Raw genomic sequence first — 27086 nt, 5'->3', positions numbered from 1 at the left:
TCGCCGGAAGTCCCGCCCTCCAGCCAGAGGGGGCGGTGCCCGCGCGCCCAGCCGCAGCCGCGACGCCAGGGGGCGCAGGGGCCGTGACGTCAGAGGAAGCCGGGCTTCGGGCCGGAAGCTTGACTGAGTCGGGCAGAGGGACATATTCTCCAGGATGGTGGGATCCGCGGGGCGGCGGTGGTCGCTATCCCCAGCGCGCGGTAGCTTGAGCACGTCCCCGCCACCCTGGGCTTTCGGTGACCTCGGTCGCATCTCCGGGCTCTGCACACACCGGCGACTTTAGGTGAAGGCTCAGCGCCTGCGCCTCCACCCCGGCCGCCCTGATGAGCCTGCGTTCCCTACAGCACTGCGCCCCGCTCAGTCCGCGCCCAGCGCCTCCCCTCTCCTAGTGCCTTCCGCAGTCAGCTGCCTCCTCCCGGGATTCTGTGAATGCACCCTCAACGCCCATCTCATCCTGAAACGCAGCAGCGTGGCCTCCTTCCTTTCGCCCACTTCTCCCTAATGCACTGTGTGACTGCTTCAGATTTTCGTTGTTTTTTTTTTTTTCAGATGGAGTCTTGCTCTGTCCCCCAGGCTGGAGTGCAGTGGCGCGATCCCAGCTCACTGCACCCTCCGCCTTCCGGGTTCAAGTGATTCTCCTGCCTCAGCCTCCGGAGTAGCTGGGATTACAGACCAGCTAATTTTGTACTTTTAGTATTTGGTATTTTAGAGACGGGGTTTCGCCATGTTGGCCAGGCTGGTCTCAAGTGATCCGCCCGCTCGACCTCCCAGAGTGTTGGGATGACAGGCGAGAGCCACCGCGCCCGGCCAGATTTTCGGTTTCTTTTCAGCTATGTGCAATCTGTTTAACCCATCCATTGGGTTATTAATTTCAGCGATTTTTTTTTTTTTTTTTGAGACGGTGTTTCGCTCTTGTCGCCCAGGCTGGAGTGCAATGGCACGATCTCGGCTCACTGTAACCTTCACCTCCTGGGTCCAAGCGATTCTCGTGTCTCGGCCTCCTGAGTAGCTGGGACTACCGACGCGCCATTAACACCTGGCTCTTTTTTTTTTTTTTTTTTGTATTTTTAGTAGAGACAGGGTTTCACCATGTTGGCCAGGCTGGTCTCGAACTGCTGACCTCAAGTGATCCACCCGTCTCCCTCGGCCTCCCAGAGTGCTGGGATTACAGGCGTGAGCCACTGCACCCAGCCAATGATTCTATTTTTGTCCTATTTGATTTCTTATACTCTAGCAGTTTTGATAGGCTCTTATACTTCCAACCACGTATTTATCTTTAAGCTTTGTGTGTGTGCCTCATAACTACAGATCTGCAGCCTTTGCAGGTCTGATTCTGCGTGTCATCCTGGTTGACTCTTGGCTCAGGCTCCCCTTTCCCCCGTTCTGAGCTACTGTCCCTTGGACTTTTGTCTCTGAAAGTGCTTGAGGCCTGAACTGAAAATGTGTTGCTCCATAAGATTTGCACTTTATTTTGCTGGGCAGGGGGACACCATGAACTGAAGACTTTGAAACTGGGAGCCACACATGTATTGTGAATTCTGATGAAACCACATCAGTGACTGCTTAATGCTAATAGGAATGGCCACTTACCGTTTTTCACCCACTGAAATGCTCATCAGTTCAGATCCTCTCATCCTAACCTGACTGCACCTAAACAGTAACTCCCATAGCTGACACCCTACTGATTTTTTTTTGGTTCAGTTTTTAGAGGCAGGGTCTCACTCTGTTGCTCAGGCTGGAGGCACTGGCATGATCAGGGCTCACTTGAACTCTTAGGCTCAAGTGATCCCACCTCAGCCTCCTAAGTAGTTGGGTCTACAGGTGTGCACCACCACTGCTGGGCCAATTTTAAAAACATTTTTATAGAGGAGGTCTCACTATGTTACCCTGGCTGGTCTTGAACCCCTGGTCTCAGGCGGTCCTCCCCTTGGCCTCCCAAAGTGCTTAGATGATAGGTGTCAGCCACCATGCCAGGCCCTATTGTGTTTTCACATTTTCTCCTTGCAATGTAATTTGCCGTATAGATGTTCAACCGTCCCACTAAGAGGTTTCAGTCTCAGATTCCAATTTCCTGGGATCCCAAGTGACTTAATTTGCCAAATCTCCATTTCTTTTTTTTTTTTTTTCCTGATGTGGAGTCTAACTCTGTTGCCCAGGCTAGAGTGCAGTGGCGCCATCTCAGCTCACTGCTACCTCCACCTCCCAGGTGCAAGCCATTCTCCTGCCTCAGCCTCCCAAGTAGCTGGAACTACAGGTGCGTGCCACCACACCCAGCTAATTTTTTCTAATTTTTAGTAGAGACGCGGTTTTACCATACTGGTCAGGCCGGTCTTGAACTCGACCTTAGGTGATCCACCTGCCTCGGCCTCCTAGTGTTGGGATTACAGGCGTGAGCCACCGCACCTGGCCCCAAATTTCCTTTTTTTTTTTTTTTTTTTTTTTTTGAGACGGAGTCTCGCTGTGTCTCCCAGGCTGGAGTGCAGTGGCGTGATCTCGGCTCACTGCAAGCTCCGCCTTCCGGGTTCACGCCATTCTCCCACCTCAGCCTCCCAAGTAGCTGGGACTACAGGCGCCCGCCACCACGCCCAGCTAGATTTTTTTTGTATTTTTAGTAGAGATGGGGTTTCACCATGTTAGCCAGGATAGTCTCGATCTCCTGACCTCGTGATCCACCCACCTCGGCCTCCCAAAGTGCTGGGATTACAGGCTTGAGCCACCGCGCCCGGCCCAAATCTCCATTTCTAAGCCTGCAAAACTGAGCCTAAAATATCCAGCTTATTAGGAATGTCAGCTAATCCATGAAAGGCGCATGGCAGCATCTCCAGCAAATAACATGCAATAAAGGCTATGGAGAGTTGTGAGGTACTATAAAGTGAAAATGACGAGGCCGGGCAAACAGATGTAATCTATAATCCTTCCTGGTGAGTAAGTTAGAGCAAGCTTGCATTCTGGGGGATGTTTAAAGCTTCTGCTTTATACCTTTGAGAAATATGAGCCCTTTGAATTCCTGAGGTAGCACACTAGGAGCAATGCTATCACAGGGAGGGGCCAACAGACTTGGCCATCAACTCAATTATTAATTATCACTACCATGATTGGGCAGATTTGTTACTTGAAGTTGGTTACAACAATGAAATTATAACAAGATGATATGCTGGGTAATTCTTGATGCTTATGGAATCATACAGCTGGTCTGCTCCTGAAAGGTGGTGCTGAATCAGAACCTCTTACAGCAGGCACAGTGGCTCACACTTGTAATCCCAGCACTTTGGGAGGCCGAGGAGGTGAAACCCAGACTCCACCAAAAATAAAAAATAATAATAATCAGCCAGGCGTGGTGGTGCACACCCGCAGTCCCAGCTACTTGGGAGACTGAGGTGAGAGGATCACTTGAGCCTGGGAGGTTGAGGCTGCAGTGAGCAGAGATTGTGCCACTGCACTCCAGCCTGGGTGACAGAATGGCTCTGTCTAAAAAAAAAGAAAGAACTTCTAGTAATAGAGGAGTTGACTTCCTTTCAGATTTGGAAATATTATTTGGGATGCAACTTTTTCTCATTAAAAGACCTTAAAATGTAAGATAGGCTTGTAAAATGTAAGATGTAAGTTTCTAAAATTCAGCTTTAATTTCTAAGTATCTGCCCTAATGCCTGCTAAGAAGTCACACAGTTCCCTGTGATGTTCCTCTCATCTTCATGAGTTGAGTTTTAGAGAGCATCTTTAGATATCACTTTGTAGCCACACATAAAACAGGAATATTTCAATGATGTTCTTCAAGATGGTAAGGATTATGAGTGCAGAAGAAATTAAGCAGCCAGCACGGGAGGAGGCATCTACATGCTCACAGCGTGTGACCCACCAGGCACACCACAAAGATCATACGGCAAAGTTATCTGACATCAAAAGAGCCTGTGTATTCCTGGACAAGGCACGGGGCTTGAGGTGGCAACCCTTCGAGGCTGTTCTTCACACCCTCACCCTGTACCAGGTGGCGCCACCCTGCATCCTTCTAGACTTGGCCAGTGCCAGGCCTCTGGAGACAGGGGAGGTGTGACTCTCAGAGGTTTCCATGCTTGCTGATGGCTTTGGCAGCCGCTAGAAATAGGAAACTTAGTATGTCATTGCCTAGCCGGGTTCTTGGAATTCGCTCTATACCCTGCAGATGAACAAGTGAAAATGGTGTTTCGGTTAATGCATGTTGGTTTTCTTTCTCAAGCGTTGACTTTAATCTCATCTGGCCCCGATTTAGCAGGCAGAATGGTGTGGAGCCTTCTAGAGAGGGACTCTCAGGCTCACAGTCTGAGAAGTTTACCCTGAATCCACATAATGCCTGTAAGGATATTAAGTATGTCTGAGGACATATGAAAACAGCTAATACATCAGAAGGAAAGAAACTCAATTTTTTTTTCTTTTTTTGACACAGGGTCTTGCTCTGTGGTCCAGGCTAAAGTACAGTGGCATGATCATCCCTCACTACAGCCTCAACCTCCTGGTCTCAAGTGATCCTCCTGTCTCACTCAGCCTCCAGAGTAGCTGGGACTACAGGCATGCACCACCGCACCCAGCTAATTTTAAAAAGTTTTTTTGTAGAGACAGGGTCCCAGTATGTTGTCTAGGCTGGTCTCAAACTCCTGAGCTCAAGTAATCCTCCCACCCTGGCCTCCCAAAGACTAGAGGCCCAAGCCATCATGCCCACCTGTTTTCTTGACAGGACTTGAATATGACAAGCTCTCTGCTTCTCCTCACCTATGCATTGCAAGCCAGGTCAGAGGCAGGTTAAACACTTTAAGGATATGTTAGGACAAGTGGTATACAAGGGAAAAAAAACCCTTCACTTAAGTTACAGAAACAGAAAACAAAACTGGCTTATTACCCCAATTATTCTACTCAAAGCTTTGAGAAGATTAATTTTGGCATCCTCTGGCTAAATGCAAAACAACAAAACAAAACAGGCAAACCCTTTCAGCAAGAAGAGCTGTGGGGGAAGGGACTGTAAGGGACACACACAACTGACAGCAAAGGCTCTGAGCACATCATTGCTAAGTTTAATTCAACTGTTACACCCCATTCTGCCTTGTAAAAATAACAAAACGCTCCTATCAAAATGACATTGTGATGTGAGTACAGGCTTTTTGTTTTGGTATAGCTCTAGAAAAATGTTGGCACCGAATGCACTTAAGAAAAGTGTTAAGGCTTAATACAAATACATAGACGAGTCATTTCTCAATGCAGCTTAGAGGGTGCGAACAGGATGCTAGGTTTTTAAACCTTCCAAATACAGGCAGTCCCCAACATACAGACATACAGAACACCTCCCAAATACAAATGACAGCCACAGAGTAGGACTTGCATGTGCAGGAACTCTTCTTCTCCCAGTGACCAGACTAAGCACTCTGAATCCCGCCCCACAGCCTCGCAGAGGGGAAGAAGGCGGGACAGATGCGAGAAAAGTAACGTCAGGGGCTCCGTCACAGCTGCCCAGAGGCTTCTGCTAAAGTTCATATTTTACTCATTCCCATCTCTGGTTTCTCCCATCACCCAGAAGTCCCTGCCAGGGGCAGAAGTAAAGAGTTTTTCCTCTCACCTAGTGGACAGCAGGGGCTGGGAGAATCACAGGGTCCAGTACGGTCATGTCCTATTTCTTCCTGGCAATCTGATTTGGAATTCGTGAATCATTTTCTCAATTAAAAAAAAGAAGTTATAAATGGTAGTTCATTTCCACCATTAAACTGTTTCCTTTTAAGTTACATCAATGACTTTGAAGCTAAACCACGTGAGGTGTGTGTAGTCACACAGAGTGTTTCTTGGCTCCAAAGTCTACAGGCAATCAAAAGGGGGGAGCTGTCTTTGGTTGACAAAGCCTTGTGCAGACCCCTCAGCGTGCCAGGCGTAGGAAGGGGAGCTTGGCAGGCAGCTTCTGCAGGCACTTAAGCACTGAGGCAGCGTGAGCCTGACTGGACACGGCTGCTGCTTTTCTAAAGTTTAATAATGATGATGTTTTTAGCACCAAGCATTAGCTTTGTAGGCACTCAGAGCAAAGCTGCCAGCACCCAGACATTCTCCTCTGTTAACAGATGCCCACCCAAGGAGAGCATGAGAACTGGGTTTGCAGTCCTTTAGGGAGATGGGGAGGGGCTTCTGCCTGAAGATGAAAGCAACACCACCTTTGCCATCCCATTAGCCGAGTGAGCAAAGCTCAGGGAATTGGACAGGTGTGACTTTGCTACTGAACTCTTTCATCTCCTGGCCTAAGGTCTGCAGTCTCTTCCGGAAGCTTGTTTGTGAGTTAGGTCCAGAGGTTCTATAGAGCTTTGTAGAGGGTGGCCTACACAGCTCTTCCTCTTTGGTGTACCTGAACAACTGACTTTTTTCTGGAAAGGTGTCAGAAACAGACCAGAGTCAACAATCATTTATGTAAAGCTGGTATTTAAAAATAGCTTTTTAGATATTATTAAAGAATCCAAACCTAAGAACCCAAGGTTCCCAAGCATCTCTTCTTTCCACCAACCAATTAAGGAATAAAGACAGACACAGGAAGAACTTAAATAAGCCACTTACTCATATGTATCTGAATAGATTTGGAAAGTCCCACAGAGGTCAATAGGCCTCATTTATGGGAAGAACTGTGGCTTGTGAAGGGAACTGTCTACCTCATTGGAGAACAACAGAGGCCTAGACTTAAGGCTGATGAGAGGGAAAAAGGAAGAATTCACAAGCAAAACTGGCATGTAAAGGACCAAGACCAGCCCTCTGACATGAGATCAGATCAGGCCGAGGTTTCAGATGGCAGGAACTGGGCACTTCAGAGGGTCAGGGCACCAAAAAAATCTTGCATAAAGCAGAAGACAGATAACAACTATTTGGTTTTTTGAAAGCTGCCGAGGAAAAGCAATCAAGATGTTTCAAGAAAAGACTGCAGAACAAATACACTGGGGGTAAAATGAAGTGGGGACACTGGATTTAGCAGCCGTGATCTCCAGAATGGAAGCCGTTCTGCTAAGAGGTCAATATACTGTTAGTGTTTCTGTTTACGCCTCCTCCATTCCACAGCAGCGGCGGACACGTTGTTTTGGTTTCTTTCAGTCATTCCTAGACATCCAATCAGGTGGCAGACTGTCGATCCAAGTACCATGCCCTGCCCCACCTCCCCACCCTCACCCCCACTTCCAGTTCCTCTCAAACCTGGACTACACACGAGCGATGGTTAGGGGTGCCCCATTTCATCCCCACAGAGGCACCTCCCAGCCGTCTGGAAGGCACGGGTCTCCAGGCAGCTCTCAAGACGGCCGTGGAGACGCTGAGCAGCCAGGCTCACACACAACTAACCCTCTTCCCACCCCGCTCATTTGGGCAAAAGGAAATGAAAACATTGCTACCCTATCTCTTGAGTTTCTGGTCTGGCTCCGGGTGGAGCAGTGGCTTCTCTTAGTAGAAGGAGATGCTGGATTTGCCTCCTGGTGGGTTTAGGACCTTGTTGTGAGAGCGAGGCCGCGGCCCCAGCCGGGGCTCATGGCTGTCGACTGTGGGCGTGGGCTCCTGCTCCTTGGCGAGGCCTGCTTCTTTGGCGCTGCCTTTCTCACCTGGCTGGGCTCCAGCTGGGATGCTTGTTGCGGCTGTGGGACACAAAGTTAGCACGCCATCACGTTAGAGGCAACCCGTGACCCTGACAGGCAGGCTGCGGAAATAAACAGTGTGTCAGAGAGCAACTTGCAAGAAATTCACGCTGTAACTTGGAAAGAGAAGACGATACAGACAGGCTTTTCATCTGGTACCAAAACAACTCACTGCAATTAGCAGACGCAGTTTTGAAATGGGCATAAAGTTGGGGCTTGCTACTATAAATACTCCTTGATTTCTTTCTAAGTGAATTGTTTCTTCATATTGCTTGTTAGACACCATTTCTTCCATCTCAAGCTCCCTGAGAGTGATCATGAGGAGGAGAGCAAATGTGTCCTAGCCGAGGGCTTAGCAAGGCAAAGGCAGGCCCTGTGGCTGTTACCCTGGGCTTTTCCAAGGTGAATGAAATCCCACAAATCTTGGTCATTAGTTAAGGGAAATGGAGACCCAAAGGCAGAAACCGATGCCCACGGTCAGGCTAAAGAGCCGCAGGGAGAGTTGAAGTCTGCCGCTCAGCCTGAGCAGTGGCTCGTTCCCTGGGGTGACCCACTATGGAGACACCCGCCTCCCCATCCCCCATCCCTCCCCTGGGCCCCTCTCTTCTCGATTAGTTCTGCCAGCTCTGCGCTTGGCCTTGAGTTCGCTGTAAGTTTGGGATGCCTGCCCTTCACTACACAGATCCGTTTCTGGGAGACGACCCCATGGCCCTGAGCCTAGGCTGATGAGCAAGACAACAAAGTCCCAAGGTTTCACCCCAGCCTTCTTCAAATGCTGAATCCTCTTGCAGTGGACATACCTGAGCTTGTTTTAATCAAGTGGCCTGGAAGGTGCAGAGAAAGACTCTCATTCTCAGGGGACACAGCAGCAGCTCTTCCAGAAAGAATGAGGCCACTCAAGAGAAGGGAAAGAAAACAAAAGCTCACCTGTCAGATCCGATTGTGGTTCTTCTCCTTCATATAAGAAAACATGATCCTGCAACAGGCAAACCACCAAGTCAGGACTCACTCAGAAAATTTTACCCTCATTGAAATGGACAATGAAAACCAGGGCATATAATCTTTTAATTTATAAAAATGTTTGTGCATCTGACCTCAGTCCCCCCAAACCCTCTACAGATTATTCTGAAATAAATCTGGTATTTCATTTATCCATACATATTTCAAGATGTAGCTCTTAAAAACATCCTCTAAAAAATAACAATGACACCCTCAGAACTGCAAATATTAATGATTCCTTAAATATCAAAGTCAATTTTTTTTTTTTTTTGAGACAAGAGTCTTGTTCAGTCACTCAGGTGGGAGTACGGTGCTGTGATCTCGGCTCACTGCAGCCTCTACTTCTTAGGCTGAAGCGATCCTCACACCTCAGCCTCCCGAGTAGTGGGGACTACAGGCGTGAGCCACCACACCTGGCTATTTTTTGTAGAGACATGGTTTTTGCCACGTTGCCCAGCTCGTCTCAAACTCCTGGGCTCAAGTGATCTGCCTGCCTCAGCCTCCCAAAGTGCTGGGAGTATAGGCGTGAGCCACTGTGCCCAGCCTCAAAGTCAAATTTTTAAATACTTGGCATAATATTTTCAAGGTCCATCCATGCTGCAGCGTGTGTCAATGCTCCACTCCTTTAATATTCCACTGTATGGACAGACCACATGTTGTTTACCCATTCACCTGTGGACGGACAACTGAGTCATTCCTGCCCTTGGGCTACTGTGAATAATCCTGGTGCAAGGACCTAGTGTTTGACTCCTTGTTTTCAAGTCTTTTGAGTACATACTTAAGAGCAGAATTGTTCGGTTATGTGGTAATCCTGTTTAACTCACTGCACCATTTTCCATTCCCACCAGCAATGCATGAGGGTTCCAGTTTCTCCGCAACCTCACCAACTCTTATTTTCCATTTTTACATCACACGATCCGAGCAGGCATGCACTGGCATCTCACGGGTTTCTGATGTGCATGTCCCCAATTACTAATGACACTGTGCATATTTTCAGGTGGTTTTTGGCTGCTTGTATCTCTTCTTTGGAGAAATGTACATTCAAGTCTACTGCCATTTCTGAATCGGGTTTGTTATTTTGTTGTTGAGTTGTAGCCATTCTTTATATATTCTGGATAGTAACCCCTTATCAAATATGATTTGCAAATATTTTATCCCATTTTGTGGGTTGCCTTTTCACTTTTTTTTTTTTTTTGAGACAGAGTCTCACTCTGTCTCCCAGGCTGGAGTGCAGTGGCGTGATCTTGGCTCACTGCGCCCTCTCCCTTCTGGGTTCAAGCAGTTCTCCTGCCTCAGCCTCCCAAGTAGCTGGGACTAGAGGCGCCCGTCACCATGCCCAGGTCCTTTTTATTAGTAGAGATGGGGTTTCACCATGTTAGCCAGGATGGTCTTGATCTCCTGACCTCATGATCCGCCTGCCTCGGCCTCCCAAAGTGGTGGGATTACAGGTGTGAGCCACTGCGCTCGGCCGAATTGCTGACTTTTAGGACATTTCTGATCTGGCCAAAGTTCAGCTTGTAGTAAAGCCCCCAAAGATACCTCCCAAAGAGATGGTCTCTTGAAAATAACTCAGACCGGGCGCAGTGGCTCAAGCCTGTAATCCCAGCACTTTGGGAGGCCGAGATGGGCGAATCACGAGGTCAGGAGATCGAGACCATCCTGGCTAACACGGTGAAACCCCGTCTCTACTAATACAAAAAACTAGCCGGGCGAAGTAGCGGGCGCCTGTAGTCCCAGCTACTCGGGAGGCTGAGGCAGGAGAATGGTGTAAACCCGGGAGGCGGAGCTTGTAGTGAGCTGAGATCCGGCCACTGCACTCCAGCCTGGGTGACAGAGCGAGACTCTGTCTCAAAAAAAAAAAAAAAAAAAAAGAAAAAAAAAAGAAAAAAACTCAGACAGCATGGCTGGGCACAGTGGCTCACGTGTGCAATCCCAGCACTTTGGGAGGTTGAGGCAGGTGGATCACTTGAGGCCAGGAGTTCAAGACCAGCCTGGCCAACATGGTGAAACCCCATCTCTTCTAAAAATTCAACAATTAGCCGGACATGTTGGTGCACGCCTATAATACTGGCTGCTCGGGAGGCTGAGGCAGAATTGCTTGAACCCGGGAAATAGTGGCTGCAGTGAGCTGAGATCATGCCACTGCACTCCAGCCTGGGCGACAGAATGAGACTATGTCTCAAAGAAAACAAACAAAAAAACCCAACCAAACCTCAGCAGAGTCTAACGGGTCCTATGAGACTTTACAATGGAAAGAGGTGTCGCTGCAGAGACGCCAGCACAAGAGAGATGTAGGGCAATCTAAACCAGGCTGGCCGCAGTCGACACTCTCATCCAGTCATGTCCTCTCCTTTCTGTTTACATTTCCATTTCAATTCTTCAACGGGCCATCTTCCAGCATATAAACCGATAAACGTGCAGCAGTTTTCTAAGCTTAAGTAACTCCAGAAATGGTTACGAATTTTAAGAATTTTCTGGGCCAGGCGCAGTGGCTCAAGCCTATAATCCCAGCACTTTGGGAGGCCGAGGCGGGTGGATCACGAGGTCAGGAGATCGAGACCATCCTGGCTAACATGGTGAAACCCTGTCTCTACTAAAAATACAAAAAAAAAAAAAAAAATAGCCGGGCGTGGTGGTGGGCGCCTGTAGTCCCAGCTACTCGGAGGCTGAGGCAGGAGAATGGCGTGAACCCGGGAGGTGGCGCTTGCAGTGAGCCGAGATCGCGCCACTGCACTCCAGCGTGGGCGACACAGCAAGACTCCATCTCAAAAAAAAAAAAAGAATTTTCTGCTTTAGGGAATTAGACCATATCTTTTAACCACAAAAAAGGTAGAAAAGTGAATAAACATATGAAAAAATATTGCTAATTATGTTAGTAATAAATCCTGGCCTTTCTTACTGACGAATGGTGGCTGCAGTAATCCCTAGAAACTTTATGCCACCACTCAAACTAATGTCCGAGCTAAGGCAGTGCAGGCTCTGGTCCTCAGGGAAGCTGAGAATGGCCTTAGGCAAGCCTTCCACCATAGCCCAGGGAGGCTGCAGATCTAATCAATCCCTGCTAAGGCCATGCCTGAGGTCACATTGCTCAGGCATTCCTCTCCTTTCCAGGTCACTTATCTTATTCTACTGATGCCATTACTGGGTCACAGGCGTCAGCTACGCTTTAGTCAAGTGCTGACAATCTGCACAGGTAACCAGTTGAGGACCTCAACTGTGTGGGGAAAACCCATCAAAAAAGAACTGTCGCTTTTCCTTTCCAAGATGAAACAGGAAGAGTGGAAGACAGACAGGCCCGGCTCCTCTGCTGCACGTTCTGTTCCCTCTCTTCTCCGCGCCCCACAGCGCTGCAGTGAGGAGCCGCCGCAGCCCGTGGGCAGTGGGCGTCCGCCACCGGCACAGGAGCAGCTTTCCCCACGGCTTCAGTCAGCACAAGGCTGGACTGTTTCCTGGGTGACGCAGGGGAACTTCCAAACTCGATGACTAATGCTTTTGCATCCAGGACAATCCACGTCACCCACCATGATTCTTCCTAAAAACATGTCACATCTGCCTTGGAGCCTTTTTGGAAAGAGTACCTGGCATACCTGCTGCTGCTCTGTCATGTCGGAATGCAGTCCATACCTTGGGTTTGTTTGGGTGTGCCAAGCGTGAAGTGGCAGTAACCGGAGACCCAAAAATGTCACTGGTCTTCCCTCCAGGTGGGTTCAGGTGCTGTCGAGTCTGCACGGGGGTTGATTCGTCAAAGATACCACTTCCTTTACCCCCTGCAAAAACAATCACAGAACACTGAGCAGCCAGACGTCCATCGGACCCCACCCCACACCTGCAGGGCTTTACAGACCTCCTCTCATACTAACCCCTAGTGCCAGCCCTGAGCTCCAGGCCAACAGGGCAGGATGCTCAGACCGAAACCCCTGAAGATCATTGTCAAAACCATGGCTGTATCAGGGGCCTGCCTGCAGCCCTCATGTCTAGAACGGAGCTGATCTAGGCTGGCCTCTAGAGGTGAGATGGCATCAAACTGCAGATTTTCCCTCTAGAATTTCCTTAACTTTGAACATTTCATGCTTTCCTGTTGGTGCTGCTCACAAAACCCATGAAGAGTTCTTCAGTAGATTAAAAATAAACAGCTAAATGTTTAAGTCACACAGATAGAGTTTTGAATTTAATAACATGCCCTATTCAAGGGAAATCTGCCACCCTGAAAATATTTATTAGTCATTATTCTGACCTCATTCTGGCCGGTACTTCCAGTGACTAGATATGTCTGCAAATTACAGACACGTAACATCTTTGTTGCCAACTGTAAGTGACTTGATAAGCCGTAATGAAAGTATGCATCTAAGATGTAACTTCCTAGTAGCAGGTGACTAAGGGTTAGATGTTCAGCATAAATGCCTGTGCCCAACGTTCTACAGAAAGATGGCTACCCTGTGGGACCAACGGACCACCTCTTCACTCAGCAAACACCAAGCACCCGCTTTTGACAAAGTGCTAAACGGAGGTTGGTGTCATTAAAATCATGCCCCTGGTGCACCAAGAACTTATAATCTAAGAGGAAAGATGATGCATTCTGCTAACTTGCTGTGTAATCCTGTGAAAGTTACTTGGCCTTTATGTGTCCCACAGTCCTCATCTGTGGAATGGGGATAATAAGAGGACTCCCTCACAGGACTGGAGGAAAGCTCAGTGAGTTACTGTAGCCATATGTCAAATGCTTACAACAGTGCCTGGGATGGAAATAAACATGTTAACCCTATTTTTTTTTTTTTTTTTGGGACAGAGTCTCGCTCTGTTGCCCAGGCTGGAGTGCAGTGGCGCGGTCTCGGCTCACTGCAAGCTCTGCCTCCCAGGTTCACACCATTCTCCTGCCTCAGTCTCCCGAGTAGCTGGGACTACAGGCGCCCACCACCGCGCCCGGCTAATTTTTTTTGTATTTCTAGTAGAGACGGGGTTTCACTGTGTTCGCCAGGATGGTCTCAATCTCCTGACCTCGTGATCCGCCCGCCTCGGCCTCCCAAAGTGCTGGGATTATAGGTGTGAGCCACCGCGCCCGGCTGTTAACCCTATTTTCTATGCATTCATAAAGAGGTATCTATACGCACTGTCCAGTGAAAACACAAGGGTGCAAACCATCCATACAGCATGCAATGTTTTCATGTAAAAGTGGGGGGTGTTCTTATTTGCTTTTATCTGAAGAAAAGCGGTTACCTACAGGGGATACCGACATGTGTGAAGAAACAGGACTGCGGGAATGCAGGGGCTCAACACTGCTTAACACAGTCTCCTTTTTTTGTTTACAGAGTTTTGATCTTTTGCATTTTCTTTCTTTTTTTTGAGATGGAGTCTCGCTGTGTCGCCCACGCTGGAGTGCAGTGGCGCGATCTGAGCTCACTGCAAGCTCCGCCTCCCGGGTTCACGTCATTCTCCTGCCTCAGCCTCCCGAGTAGCTGGGACTATAGGCGCCCGCCACCTCGCCCGGCTAGTTTTTTGTATTTTTTTAGTAGAGACGGGGTTTCACCATGTTAGCCAGGATGGTCTCGATCTCCTGACCTCGTGATCTGCCCGTCTCGGCCTCCCAAAGTGCTGGGATTACAGGCTTGAGCCACCGCGCCCGGTCGATCTTTTGCATTTTCTGTTCTCGAAAAATTAAATTTTGTAAATTGATTTATTTAACTTAAAGAGAGTTTATTCATGTGTAATGATTGAGGACAGCCCACCTGGAAACGCCAACTCCAAAGGAATGGAGTCAGTGCTCTGAAGTAGGGACATCAAGAGTTTCTTTTATATAGGCAGGGACAGAGGAGCTTTTAGCAGGACTACAACTTTTTCACACACAGTTAGTGTCTAGTTAGAGCAATCTGGTTACAGGAAAAAAATACATTTTTAACGGTTACTTCCTAGTGTTAACAATCCACACTGCTCCACAGAAGCAACCAGATGAAGAGCCCATGCCTGCTCATATGGAGATGAGGCTCGGCTGGGGGTCTGTGCACCTGCTCATCTTCAGACCCTCCTGAGGGCCCCACTGCTGGGGTGGGGCCTAAAACAGGGTGGCTTTCTGGGACACCAGTTCTAGGAGCACAGAGCGCACTGACAAGGAGGACTGTAACACAGTACAGCAAGTGGGGGCTCGGGCGGGAGTGTGTCTGTCTTTTGCAGGGGGTAACAGAACATCTGGGAATATGTGGGACTCGCCCTGCAGAAAAATGTGTACATTTTTCACATGACTTCATGGTGTTTATAAACCTTCTGAACCTCAGCCATGGACCTCCCAGGGACCCACAGTCCCCAAGCTTGAAACCCCTGGCCAGGGAAAGCAGCACAGCACGGTGGGGAGAGTGTCCTGTGGGCAGACTGCCTGGGTCAGAGTCTCTGCTCAGCTGCTCATTAACTGTGAGACCTTGGACAAGTTATGTCAACCTTCTTTCATCTCCATCTTCTTAACTGTAAAAAGGTAACAAACAGTCCAAGTGCATCAGCTCACACCTGTAATCTTAGCACAGTGGGAGGCCAAGGTGGGAGGACTGCTTGCGTCCAGGAGTTCAAGACTAGCCTGGGAAACAAGTGAGACCTTGTCTCTACAAAAACATTTTAGAATTAGCCTGTGGTCCTGCTACTCAGAAGGTTGAGGTGGGAGGACTGCCTGAGCTCAGAAGTTGGAGACGGTGAGCTGTGATTCTGCCACTGCACCGAAGCCTGGGCGACACATTGAGGTCCTGTCTCAAAAAACCAACAAAACAAAATAAAGTAATAAATAATAATACCTACCTAGGGTCACCAGTGAGGCTTAAACAAGTAAATCCAGGTGAAGTGGTTAGAAAGTCCTGGCCTGCTGAGTAAGCCCTTGGCAATGCTGCAGGGCTGTGTCAATAGCACGTCAGGACCACGGGGCGGGGCGGAGAAAACTATGCGTGCAACCCCCAGCCCCCACTGCATTGTTCCTGGCTGTGCTCCAACAGCTTACTTTTTTTTTTTTTTTTTTAAATGTGACTCCAGCTTTTTAAAATAGAAGATAGTTTTTGGCCAAAGACACCACTCATTTTAAAAAAATAAACTGTGAAAGATAACACAGAAAAGACTGTAAAACATTAACTATCACAAATAACTACAGGGTAGACACCAGGTAACCACTGCCCAGGTCACTGAGAACAGTGCCCGTTCCCAGAAACTCCTGTGTTCCTTCCCTCTCACCCAAAGTTACCACACTCCTCAATTTTGTGGAAACCACAAACATTTTTACCACGTATACGTGCAACCCTAAACAATGAACCTCTGCTTCTGACCTTCTTAACAAGGAGGTCATACTGCATATGTCTATTACCATTTTACTTGAAAAATAAATTCAGCTTTGAAGCAAGAAAACATGCCTAAATTCACTAATAATTGAATATAACCTCGAGAGATGTTTTCTCCTCCTGCTAGATTTTCGATTTCCAAGGGCTCTACGTTATTTTGCTTTTAAAAATATCGTTCATTTATTTGGGAGATTGGGCCTCACTATGTTGCCCAAGCCAGTTTCAAACTCGTGGGCTCAGGCAATCCTCCCACCTCAGCCTCCCAAAATGCTGGGATTATAGGCATGAGCCACCGCACCTGGCCTACAAGATTTGTTTTAAAAAGCAAAACTAAAAGATAAATACTGTTGGTGCAAATAAGCACATACACAAGATAGGTAAACACCGGGCAATGCCTTGAAAAACTAGTTGGAAATATCTATCCATATTTTAAACTCATATACCATCTGATCCACCAATTCCATTTTGAAAAATTTATCCCAGTGGATACATTCAGGAGGTCAGTTTAAGGCCTGGAATCTGGAGTTGGAAAAACCCCGATTCAAAGGCCAGCTCTGCTACTGACTAGCTTGGGATTTATGCATGCCAGTGACCTTTTCCGAGCCTCAGTATCCTCCTCTGTGAAAGGAGCAAAACCACCTACTCCTAGTTACAGCGAAGACCAAATGAAAAATACACATGCAAAGCACTTAGCACAGCCCCCGGTAAATATTAACAATTCATAGATGTCAGTCATCAATGCTAGAAGAGGAAAAACAATTCACGGAACATCGAAACCAGGCGACCAACACAGAACACAGAGACTAATGACGATTCCCTGAAACACTAAATGGGAATTGATAAATGTCCGATGGCTATGATGTGGTTCTGTTACACACACACTCAGCCTCTGCATACTTCTCTCAGTCAGGCCGTGCAACTACAGGGCTGTGGGGCTAGGTCTGTGTGACTAAGTGTAGAAAGAGGGCAGGACTCCAGATCTCGTTGGGTGGTGACCAGTTTCCCTTTCAGGCTTCCCTTGATAATACATCATAAACTGTCTTCAAAGAACACTGGAGGGATAGAAAAACTCCCAACAACCGTGAGAAGGACCGTGAGAAGCAGGAACCTGGCATGGGGAGCCATGATAGCTGACACCACACACTGTGACCGGGACTGGAGGCTGGCTCACCAGCTGCAAGGGGCTGGGCTCCCCCCGGGCATGAGACTATGTGGAACGGGCAAAGTAGTACCACCTGCCTTCCACAGAGTGCTCTAGGGACAGCTCCAGACATGACTCTGCTGAGTAGCGGCCAAGTGAGCAGACTCATACACCTGGAAACGCCTCAGTTAGGATTCTGTCTTGCATGCAATGTATTATTCTGCTATCCTTTCTAAAAAGGACATGCAGGAGTCCTTGGGCCTAAATTCATAAACCAGAAACAATGAGAATGTTAGTCACTTAATAAAAAACACTCACTTCTCTAACTACATCCAAAAAAGCAACCAAACAGACCAAAAACAAAACAAAACAAAACAAGGCAAGCTGCAAACCTAGCTTTGGCTGGGCACAAGGGTGCATGTCTGTAATCTCAGCAATTTGAGAGACCGAGGTAAGCAGATGGCTTGAGCCCAGGAGTTCCAGACCAGCCTAGGCAACATGGTTAAACCCTGTCTCCACAAAAAATACAAAAAAAATTAGCTAAGCATGGTGGCATACGCTTGTAGTCCCAGCCACTCAGGAGGCTGAGGAAAAAGGGTCACCTGAGCCTGGGAAGTCAAGGCTGCATGCACCGAGTCATGATGGTGCCACTGCACTCCAGCCGGGGCGACAGTGAGACCCTGTCTCAAAACAGAAAAAAAAAAAAAAAAAAAAAAAGAAAAAACTAGCTTCTGGATCTACTGCTTTTTTTCCTCTACATTTGGTCAGGAAATATTGGTACCCCCAAAACTGGGTGAGGTCGGGAGTGGATCTGGCTCTGATTCAGGACCTGCCTGACACAATGACACCTGAGCATGGCCTCTCAAACCTTCTAAGAATGGAAGAGACCGTGCTTTCCCCTCCTGTACAGACAGGGGAAAGCCATTCAGGTAACCTCCACTGTGTGGTTATTTAACTGGACAGTCTATCAGCCAAGAGAAACCTTTTCCTTTCTCTTTTTTTGAGACGGAGTCTAGCATGATTTTGGCTCACTGCCACCTCCGCCTCCCGGGTTCAAGTGATTCTCCTGCCTCAGCCTTCTCAGTAGCTGGGATTATAGGCGTGCACCGCCACACACAGCTAATTTTTGTATTTTTAGTAGAAATGGAGTTTCGCCATGTCGGCCAGGCTGGTCTCAAACTCCTGACCTCATGATCCACCCGCCTCAGCCTCCCAAAGTGCTGGGATTACAGGCATGAGCCACTGCACCCAGCTGATAAACCTTTTTTTTTTTTTTTTTTTTGAGATGGAGTCTTGCTCTGTCACCCAGGCTGGAGTGCAGTGGTGTGATCTTGGCTCACTGCAACCTCTGCCACCTGGGTTCACACCATTCTCCTGCCTCAGCCTCCTGAGTAGCTGGGACTACAGGTGCCCGCCACCACGCCCGGCTAATTTGTTTTTTAGTAGAGGTGGGGTTTCACTGTGTTCGCCAGGATGGTCTTGATCTCCTCACCTCGTGATCCGCCCGCCTCAGCCTCCCAAAGTGCCAAGAAACCTTTTTCAAAGAGTCCCTCCCAATGTAACCACCAGGAGGTGGGGTAAATACTGAAGAACTATGTAGATGTGTGCTGGATCAATTCTTCCTTGTTAAGAGTTTCAATCCCACTGATGATCCGATTAAAAACACTTTCCCTCCCTAGGAAAAATGTTTAAATGCACAATAATTTGCACGTAATTTCAGGAATCTCAGAGGGGTCGATGGAACAACTGGGAGCAGCTCCCTGGCAGGAACCAGAAGCCCTTGTCCACCTTTGTGTCCTCAGTGCCTGCGTTCAACCAAAGTCTCCAGAACAGATGGAGAATTCAAGACTACTCAAGCCACCTTCAAGAAAGAAAGTACAAATCAGAACGTTTTCATTTTGGAAGAACTCTGATAACAAGTAATTACCTGAACCAGAAAATATGGGAAAGGCTCAGTATAAAGAAACAGAAAATATTTTCAAAAGAGAATCGTAGAGGCCAAAGGATTAAGGATTTCCAAAGGCCCATACCTGGAGGATTTGTCCTCTTGGGTATGTTCTGAGGTTCTTCTGTTGGTCCAAAAATATTAGATGCCATCCTATTAGGCCTGCTGGAAGGAGTAGCTTCTTCTGGACTTCCAAAAAGATTGCTCGATTCTCCTCCTGGGGGCTTCATGGCCCTACAAGCACAGAGTACATGCCAATTACTGATGGCAGACCTGAAAGCTTGTCACTGTGCAAGGATTTTGGCACAGCTACACAGGGTAAAAGTATTTTGTTTTTTTCTTTTTGAGACAAGGTCTTATTCTGTCACCCAGGCTGGAGTGCAGTGACGTGATTTTGGCTCACTGCAACCTCTGCCTCCTGGGCTCAAGTGATCCTCCCACCTCAGCCTCCTGAGTAGCTGGGATTACAGGCACCCGCCACCACAGCTGGCTAATTTTTTGTATTTTTGGTAGAAATGGGGTTTCGCCATATTGCCAAAGTTGGTCTCGAACTCCTAACCTCAAGTGATCCGCCCACCCTGGCCTCCCAAAGTGCTGTGATTACAGGTATGAGCCACCACACCCAGCAAAAGTATTTTCTTAACATCTACTAAGAAATCACACACCCTTAGTCAATACTGGTATGACTAGTTTACAGACACCAGACTTTTCTTACTGCTCTTTAGGTTCCCTTAAAAGTATTCTTTTTTTTTTTTTTTTGAGATGGAGTCTCGCTCCATCGCCCAGGCTGGAGCGCAGTGGCACAATCTTGGCTCACTGCAACCTCTGTCTAGTGGGTTCAAGTGATTTTCCTGCCTTTGCCTCCCGAGTAGCTCAGATTATAGGTGTCTACCACCACACCTGACTAGCTTTTCTGTTTGTTTTTGTTTTGTTTGAGACGGAGTTTCGTTCTTGTTGCCCAAGATGGAGTGCAATGGCGCGATCCTGGCTCACCACAACCACCGCCTCCTGGGTTCAAGCAATTCTCCTGCCTCAGCCTTCTGAGTAGCTGGGATTACAGGCATGCGCCACCACACCTGGGTAATTTTGTATTTTTAGTAGAGACGGGGTTTTGCCATGTTGGTCAGGCTGGTCTCAAACTCCCGACCTTGGGTGATCCACCTGTGTCAGTCTCTCAAAGTGTTGGGATTACAGGTGTGAGCCACTGCGCCCGGCTCTTGAATCACTTTTTATTGCAAAACTTAAACTTAAAAACTAATAAGCAATTGCCACAAAGCTCTATTCCCAGAGCACCCTCTACATTCGCAAACCAGTAAAATGCTGAATTCAGAACAACTGGAAAAACTTTTTAAATGCATTTGAGAAAGGCTTACTGAAAGTGAGATTTAAACCAGTGAGTGGCTCATGCTCTTTCACTGTTCCTAAGCGACGGGACTGTCTGTGATCCCAGATGTTTAGAAACAAAGTCAGACCTCTGTATCCACAGGCTCTGCTTCCATGGATTCAACCAACCTCAGATCAAAATGTCAGAAATAAAAGAATGGTTGCATCTATACTGAACATCTACAGACTATTTTTCTGTCATTATTCCCTAGGTAATACGGTATAAGAACTATTTGCATAGTATTAGGTGTTGCGAGAAGTCAGAGACCCCGAACTGTATTATATGTAACCTTGTAACCTAGAGATGATTTAAAAGCATATGGGAGGATGTGTATAGGTTATATGCAAACACTACACCACTTTATATCAAGGACTTACACATCCTTGGATTCCGGTATCCTGGGGGTCCTGGAACCAACTCCCGCAAGATACCAAGGATGACTGTACTTGAAATTACGGGGCTCAACATCACACAAAAACTATGATATGAGGTTAGATCTCAGTGGAAAGCTTTGCAAACACTGACCACTCAAGGTTTAGTTAACAAAAATAACACTTTCTCCTCAAAAGAGCTAGAAAGAGCGCTGAGGGCTCCTTGTGACTGGATGTGAATGGAATTCTCAGATTTCCTGCTATAAAGCAGGAAGGCAGAGTGCTTCAGTCTCCGCCTGCAGAGACCCATGGGCTGGCTCCTCTACCCTAGAAGCCAAGCGTGTGCTGGCAGACCTCTGAAGTGGTGCCCAGGGCCCCTGTCCACTCAGGAGGTTGGGGGAGGTGGATGCCAAACTTCCTGTCAGCAGTCGCCATTTCCTGGAGGATTTGAGGAGGGAGAAAAAAAAGACAGGTACGCTTGAGAAAAATTATTTTTTAAAATACAAAAATTAGCCAGGTGTAGTGGAACGCACCTGTAGTCCCAGCTACTCGGGAGGCTGAGGCAGGCTTGAGCCCAGGAGGTCAAGGCTGCAGTGAACCATGATTGCATCACTGTACACCAGCCTGGGCGAAAGAGTGAGACCTTGTTTCAACAAAAGGAAAAAAAATAAAGGGTGGTTGCAGGGGGCGGGTGACTTAACAAGATTTTAGGTGAGGTGCTCTGATAGTGTCCATAAGGCCATCTGACTTCCATATCCATTTTTGAATCACACAGCCCTGGTAATTCTGCATGCTTTCTTTTTGAGACGAAGTCTCGCTCTTGTTGCCCAGGCCAGAGTGCAACAGCACAATCTCGGCTCACGGCAACCTCCACCTCCTGGGTTCCAGCAATTCTCCTGCCTCAGGCTCCCGAGTAGCTAGGACTACAGAAGCCCGCCACCATGCCTGGCTAATTTTTCTATTTTTAGTAGAGACGGGGTTTCACCATGTTGGCCAGGTTGGTCTTGAACTTCTGACCTCAGGTGATCCGCCCACCTCAGCCTCCCAAAGTGCTGGGATTACAGGCATGAGCCACTGTGTCTGGCCTATTTTATTTTTTTGAGATGGAGTTTTCCTCTGTTACCAGGCTGGAATACGGTGACGCGATCTCAGCTCACTGCAACCTCCACCTCCCAGGTTCAAGCAATTCTCCTGCCTCAGCCTTCGAAGTAGATGGGATTACAGGTGCGCATCACCGTGCCTGGCTATTGTTTTGCATTTTTAGTACACATGGGGTTTCACCATGTTGGCCAGGCTGGTCTCAAACTCCTGACCTCAAGTGATCCACCTGCCTTGGCCTCCCAAAGTGCTGGGATTACAGGCGTGAGCCACTGTGCCCAGCCAATTCTGCATGATTTTTCTTGACTAGTATAGCAGGTCTAAACATGCGTGGGTCTCTACAGCTCTCTCTTTGGAAATAAGGGATGAAGGTCTGTAATCTTTAGAACGTAACAGAATTTATCATCAAGTCTCATGTGAGCTGAGCATGAGCTATAATTCCTTTTACTGACTTATTTGAAACATGGCTCTTCTCTCAAGCCCTCAAGGTGCCACAAACTGTCAGATCCAATTCCAGGCAGACGCGCCTTGACTGCAAGCTCTCTAGGACTCTTTCCTGACCCCACATTCCCTACATTCACAGTCTCCTGTCTCCTCTGCCTTTCACCCTTGCTTCAGTTCAACCTGCACATTTCTTGAGCACCACCATCGGCAATCCTTCCCCAGACGCTGCAGATGGAGGAAAGAGCAAGTCCTCACTCCGGTGGGGCTTCACGTTTAAACCGGAGCTGGAGCTATGCGCAGGTGGTTCCAGGCTCCGTGTGAGTGATGTGACAGACACTGGGTGCCATCAGGGCTCCAAAATTCGGAAGAGGTGAAACCCAAATTGAGTCTGTGGCCTCCATGTGGAAAGGGTACCAATGGGCGCAGGAGGTGAGTGGTAGTTACTTGAAATGACTAGTGTTACTTTGGGGTGAAAGGAAATACAATATTTAACATTGTTCTATGTGCTTTTCTGAATTTCATTTGAAAACAAGCAAAGAAAAAAAAAGTGGTACCAAAGAATGGTTTAGCAGAAATTATGGCACATACAGACCCAGCCCCAGGGAAGGGGCAGTGGCCATCTCGATCACAAAGGCAACAGGTCCTACTGCAGGTTTCACACAGACCGCAGGGCTGGGCTGCCTCAAAGGGGTCTTGGATGAATGGAACTGAGTGTTCAATAGACCTTTCAATCAAAACATCCCAACAACAATGGCGCAGTGTGGCGTTCTCTAGGCTACAGGCACACTTACCACCATGACACTAGTAGGGGGAGGGGAATGCTAGAACTCACACATTTGGGGACAAATTCACAATGTGGGTGGGGGGTGCTTCCCAATTGTTTTTTGCCTCTTGTGGTACCCCTTCAATATAGTTCAGTGAAGATATTCAAAACACACAACAGAAACACAAGCGCACAGGAGAAGAAAAACCTCACACAGCTGGAGTGGACTGCAGCACTGGAGAGGGAGGAAAACCTGTGTGGCCCTCCCTGGGGGGGTCTCCATGCTCCTGACCCTCTCTAACAGTTCGTCCCCGAGCTTCAGAAAGGATTAGGGGACTGGTCAGTCTTAAAGAGAAGCAGTGAGAAATAAACTCAGATTAAATTCCTTACAAATATAAATGTTACAGCTTAAAGGAAGATCTCAGGTTAATCATGGCTAAAGCATAATGCTTTTACAAAATCCCTTTAACGCAAGATAATCCCTCAGTAAGAAAACAAGAGATGTAAGGTCTCAAGAGAGGAAAACCTGGCTGGGTAATCTTACAGCCACCACTTGATTCCCTCCACAGCAAAACAAAGTGTGACGCTTACAAGGCACCCACCCTGCAACTCAACCCCGTTCAGATGAATGGCAAACGTGCAACTTCTGGTGGACCTCAAGCAGAAGCTTCCAGTGATATCTCATCATTCCAGTTCAGACCAGCTTTCCTTCCTCACCATCCTAAAAGGAAGATCTTCCTCCCTTTCCCAACATCCTGTCCAGAAACGAATCCCCCAAAGTAGTGTGAATATGACTTTAGCATGGCACCTCTGCAGCTAACTTCTGGAGTGTGAAAGTCAACGTAAAAACATCGGTGTCACTCAGGGTGATAATAAACACCATTATTTACTGGGCAGCCAGTGCCAGGCGGCACAAACAAAAAGAAACGTACTAAATGCACACAACTGGGACAGGGCTGGGGATTCAGTTTCTCATGCCACTGGTGTGGGTAGTGCAAAACCCTGGCCATCAGGAACCAGAAACCAGAAACCAGATTCGCTCTGAGCACTACAGTGTAAACTTCTGGTCCCACATTGGTGCAGACCTAGGTGTGAGAAATTATCACCGTTACATGGATTAAGGGCTGTTTTTTTTGAGACAGAGTCTCACTCTGTCATCCAGGCTGGAGTCCAGTGGCGTGATCTTGGCTCACTGTAAGCTCCGTCCCCCGGGTTCACACCATTCTCCTGCCTCAGCCTCCCAAGTAGCTGGGACTACAGGCGCCCACCACCACAACCGGCTAATTTTTTTGTATTTTTAATAGAGACGGGGTTTCACCGCGTTAGCCAGGATGGTCTCGATCTCCTGACCTCGTGATCTGCCCGTCTCGGCCTCCCAAAGTGCTGGGATTACAGGCGTGAGCTACCGCGCCCAGCCAGGGCTAATTATTTGGTTACGAGTATTACTGAATACTGACCTAACTCCCTCAAATCTAAAGGTTTTTTTTGGTTTTTTTTTTTGTTTGTTTGTTTGTTTTGAGATGGAGTCTTGCTCTGTCGCCCAGACTGGAGTGCAGTGGCATGATCTTGGCTCACTGCCACCTCTGTCTCTGGGTTCAAGTGATTCTCCTGCCTCAGCCTCTCCAAGTAGCTGGGACTACAGGCACACGCCACCATGTCCGGCTCATCTTTGTATTTTTAGTAGAGATGGGGTTTCACCATGTTGGCTAGGCTGGTCTCAAACTCTCAACCTAAGGTGATCGCCCACCTCGGCCTCCCAAAGTGCTGGGATTACAGGCGTGATTCACCGCGCTCGGCCAATCTAAAGGGTTTTTAATTTTAGCAAGTTGGAGCAATTCTTTTATTTAGTATTTATTCGATATAGTATTTGTCTTCACTTGATCTTAGCCAAAAGACCGAGAAGCAACATAGTATTTGTCTTAACCGTCACGGCACCCACATTCTCTTCCACTTCTCTGGCGAGGCTGTGCCACAGAGGGGCTCATCATACAGAAAGCCTCAGGCATCTGAAGACCCAAACTTCACAACGCAAGCTCACTGCTCAAGTGGACGAAAGACCCTGTAAGCTCTGCCACTCTAATTTATGTGAGTCCCAGTACCCAAGGAGTGCTTTAAAAGTTCAAAAACACAAGAAAAGTGTGCTGAGCGTTCCTGGCTATTAAACATGAGTCAGGAAATCTTTGTCCCAACCCACTTCTTCCTACAGTGAAGCCCAGGAGCGCCATCCACCTTCCCAGGTTGAAGATTAAAGGAGATAGGACTGACTTCCCCAGACACCCTGGCAGTTTCCAAAGGAAGTGGACTCACATGAACTAGTGGAAGCACGGCCACGGGCATGGCACAGCCACACACACACCAGGGACACGGGCAGGGCACAGCCACACACACACCAGGGACACGGGCAGGGCACAGCCACACACACACCAGGGACACGGGCAGGGCACAGCCACACACACACACCAGGGACACGGGCATGGCACAGCCACACACACACACCAGGGACACGGGCAGGGCACAGCCACACACACACCAGGGACACGGGCAGGGCACAGCCACACACACACCAGGGACACGGGCAGGGCACAGCCACACACACACACCAGGGACACGGGCAGGGCACAGCCACACACACACACCAGGGACACGGGCAGGGCACAGGCCACACACACACCAGGGACACGGGCAGGGCACAGGCCACACACACACCAGGGACACGGGCAGGGCACAGCCACACACACACACCAGGGACACGGGCAGGGCACAGGCCACACACACACCAGGGACACGGGCAGGGCACAGGCCACACACACACCAGGGACACGGGCAGGGCACAGGCCACACACACACCAGGGATACGGGCATGGCACAGCCACACACACACACCAGGGACACGGGCAGGGCACAGGCCACACACACACCAGGGACACGGGCAGGGCACAGCCACACACACACACCAGGGACACGGGCAGGGCACAGCCACACACACACCAGGGACACGGGCATGGCACAGCCACACACACACACCAGGGACACGGGCAGGGCACAGGCCACACACACACCAGGGACACGGGCAGGGCACAGCCACACACACACCAGGGACACGGGCAGGGCACAGGCCACACACACACCAGGGACACGGGCAGGGCACAGGCCACACACACACGAAGGGGGGCACCGCCAGACACACCCCACAAACACACCGCCGCACACCCCTTAGGGACACCCCCCCAAGGAACATGGACACGCACCCCACAGACTGGGCCGCACCCACGGGCACACCCCACCCCCGGGGAACCCCCCACGGAACGCACCCCACGGAACGCGGACGCCCAGGCGCGAGGGAGCGCAGCCCGCCCTCCACACAGCTTTGTTCCCAGAGCCCGGGCGCCCCTCCCCGCCCTCGGCCTCGGTCGCGGGCAGCTCTCCACAGCCCCGGCCTCGGCGAGCGGCCCCTCGGGCTTCGGGCCTCAGTCGGCCGGCGGCGGCGGCCCCGGGGGCCTCTGTGAGGTCGCGTCGCCCCCCAGCCCCACCCCAACCCCACGCAACTCGTCGAGGCCCAGGGCTCGCCCGCTCCCGCCACGTGGTCGCGCTTCCCGCCTGCCTCCCGTGTGCCCCGCGCCGCACCTGGAGCCGGCGCGGCAGCCCTCGCTCTCCGGGCCCCGGAACATGTCGACCGCCGCCACCCTCAGCTCGCCGCGCGCCGTTCCCGCCCGCCCAGCACAGGTACCCAAGGCCGCCCGCCAGCGCCCATTGGGCGCCAAGACGCCAATCATCCCTCCGCAGCCTATCGCGGCGCCGCCCCGTCCCTCACGCCCACCCCCCGACGACTTAGGCTTTGAACGGCCGGCGCCGCGCCCGCAGCGGATTGGGGAAGGCGACGCCGCTCGCGGAGTTGGGAGCTCGCATTGGGCGCCGGGCTGGGCGGGCCCTGGGGCGGCCGCGCCCTCGGGAGGAAGCCCGGCCTGGGGGAGCCCGCGCGCGGATAGCTGGGCCTCACCTGGGCCGCACCTGCCCACCAGGGACGGCCCGC

General features: G+C 49.4%; 1 protein-coding gene across 1 annotated transcript; it reads right to left on the bottom strand.

Moving 5' to 3' along the window:
• Positions 1 to 5020: 5020 nt before the first annotated feature.
• On the bottom strand, positions 5021 to 26789 carry JPT2 (Jupiter microtubule associated homolog 2). The gene is made up of 5 exons (XM_007981539.3): positions 26681 to 26789; positions 19082 to 19230; positions 12234 to 12376; positions 8538 to 8586; positions 5021 to 7610 (listed from the first exon to the last, which is right to left on the bottom strand). The coding sequence occupies exons 1-5, from the start codon at positions 26722 to 26724 to the stop codon at positions 7423 to 7425; spliced, it is 573 nt and encodes a 190-aa protein (XP_007979730.3). The 5' UTR covers positions 26725 to 26789; the 3' UTR covers positions 5021 to 7422.
• Positions 26790 to 27086: the final 297 nt, after the last annotated feature.

Source organism: Chlorocebus sabaeus, chromosome 5 (genome assembly GCF_047675955.1).
Source record: "Chlorocebus sabaeus isolate Y175 chromosome 5, mChlSab1.0.hap1, whole genome shotgun sequence".
In the NCBI taxonomy this organism is placed as follows: domain Eukaryota; kingdom Metazoa; phylum Chordata; class Mammalia; order Primates; family Cercopithecidae; genus Chlorocebus; species Chlorocebus sabaeus.
The sequence above is the reverse complement of the archived record's forward strand: the minus strand, read 5'-3'. Positions and strand labels throughout refer to the sequence as shown.

Coding starts and splice junctions, on each gene's coding strand:
- JPT2 (XM_007981539.3), bottom strand. CDS start 26,724: ATGTTCCGGGGCCCGGAGAGCGAGGGCTGCCGCGCCGGCTCCAG. Junction 19,231..26,680: donor GGCTGCCGCGCCGGCTCCAG/GTGCGGCGCGGG, acceptor CTGTGCTTGTAG/GGCCATGAAGCCCCCAGGAG. Junction 12,377..19,081: donor CAAGAGGACAAATCCTCCAG/GTATGGGCCTTT, acceptor TTGTTTTTGCAG/GGGGTAAAGGAAGTGGTATC.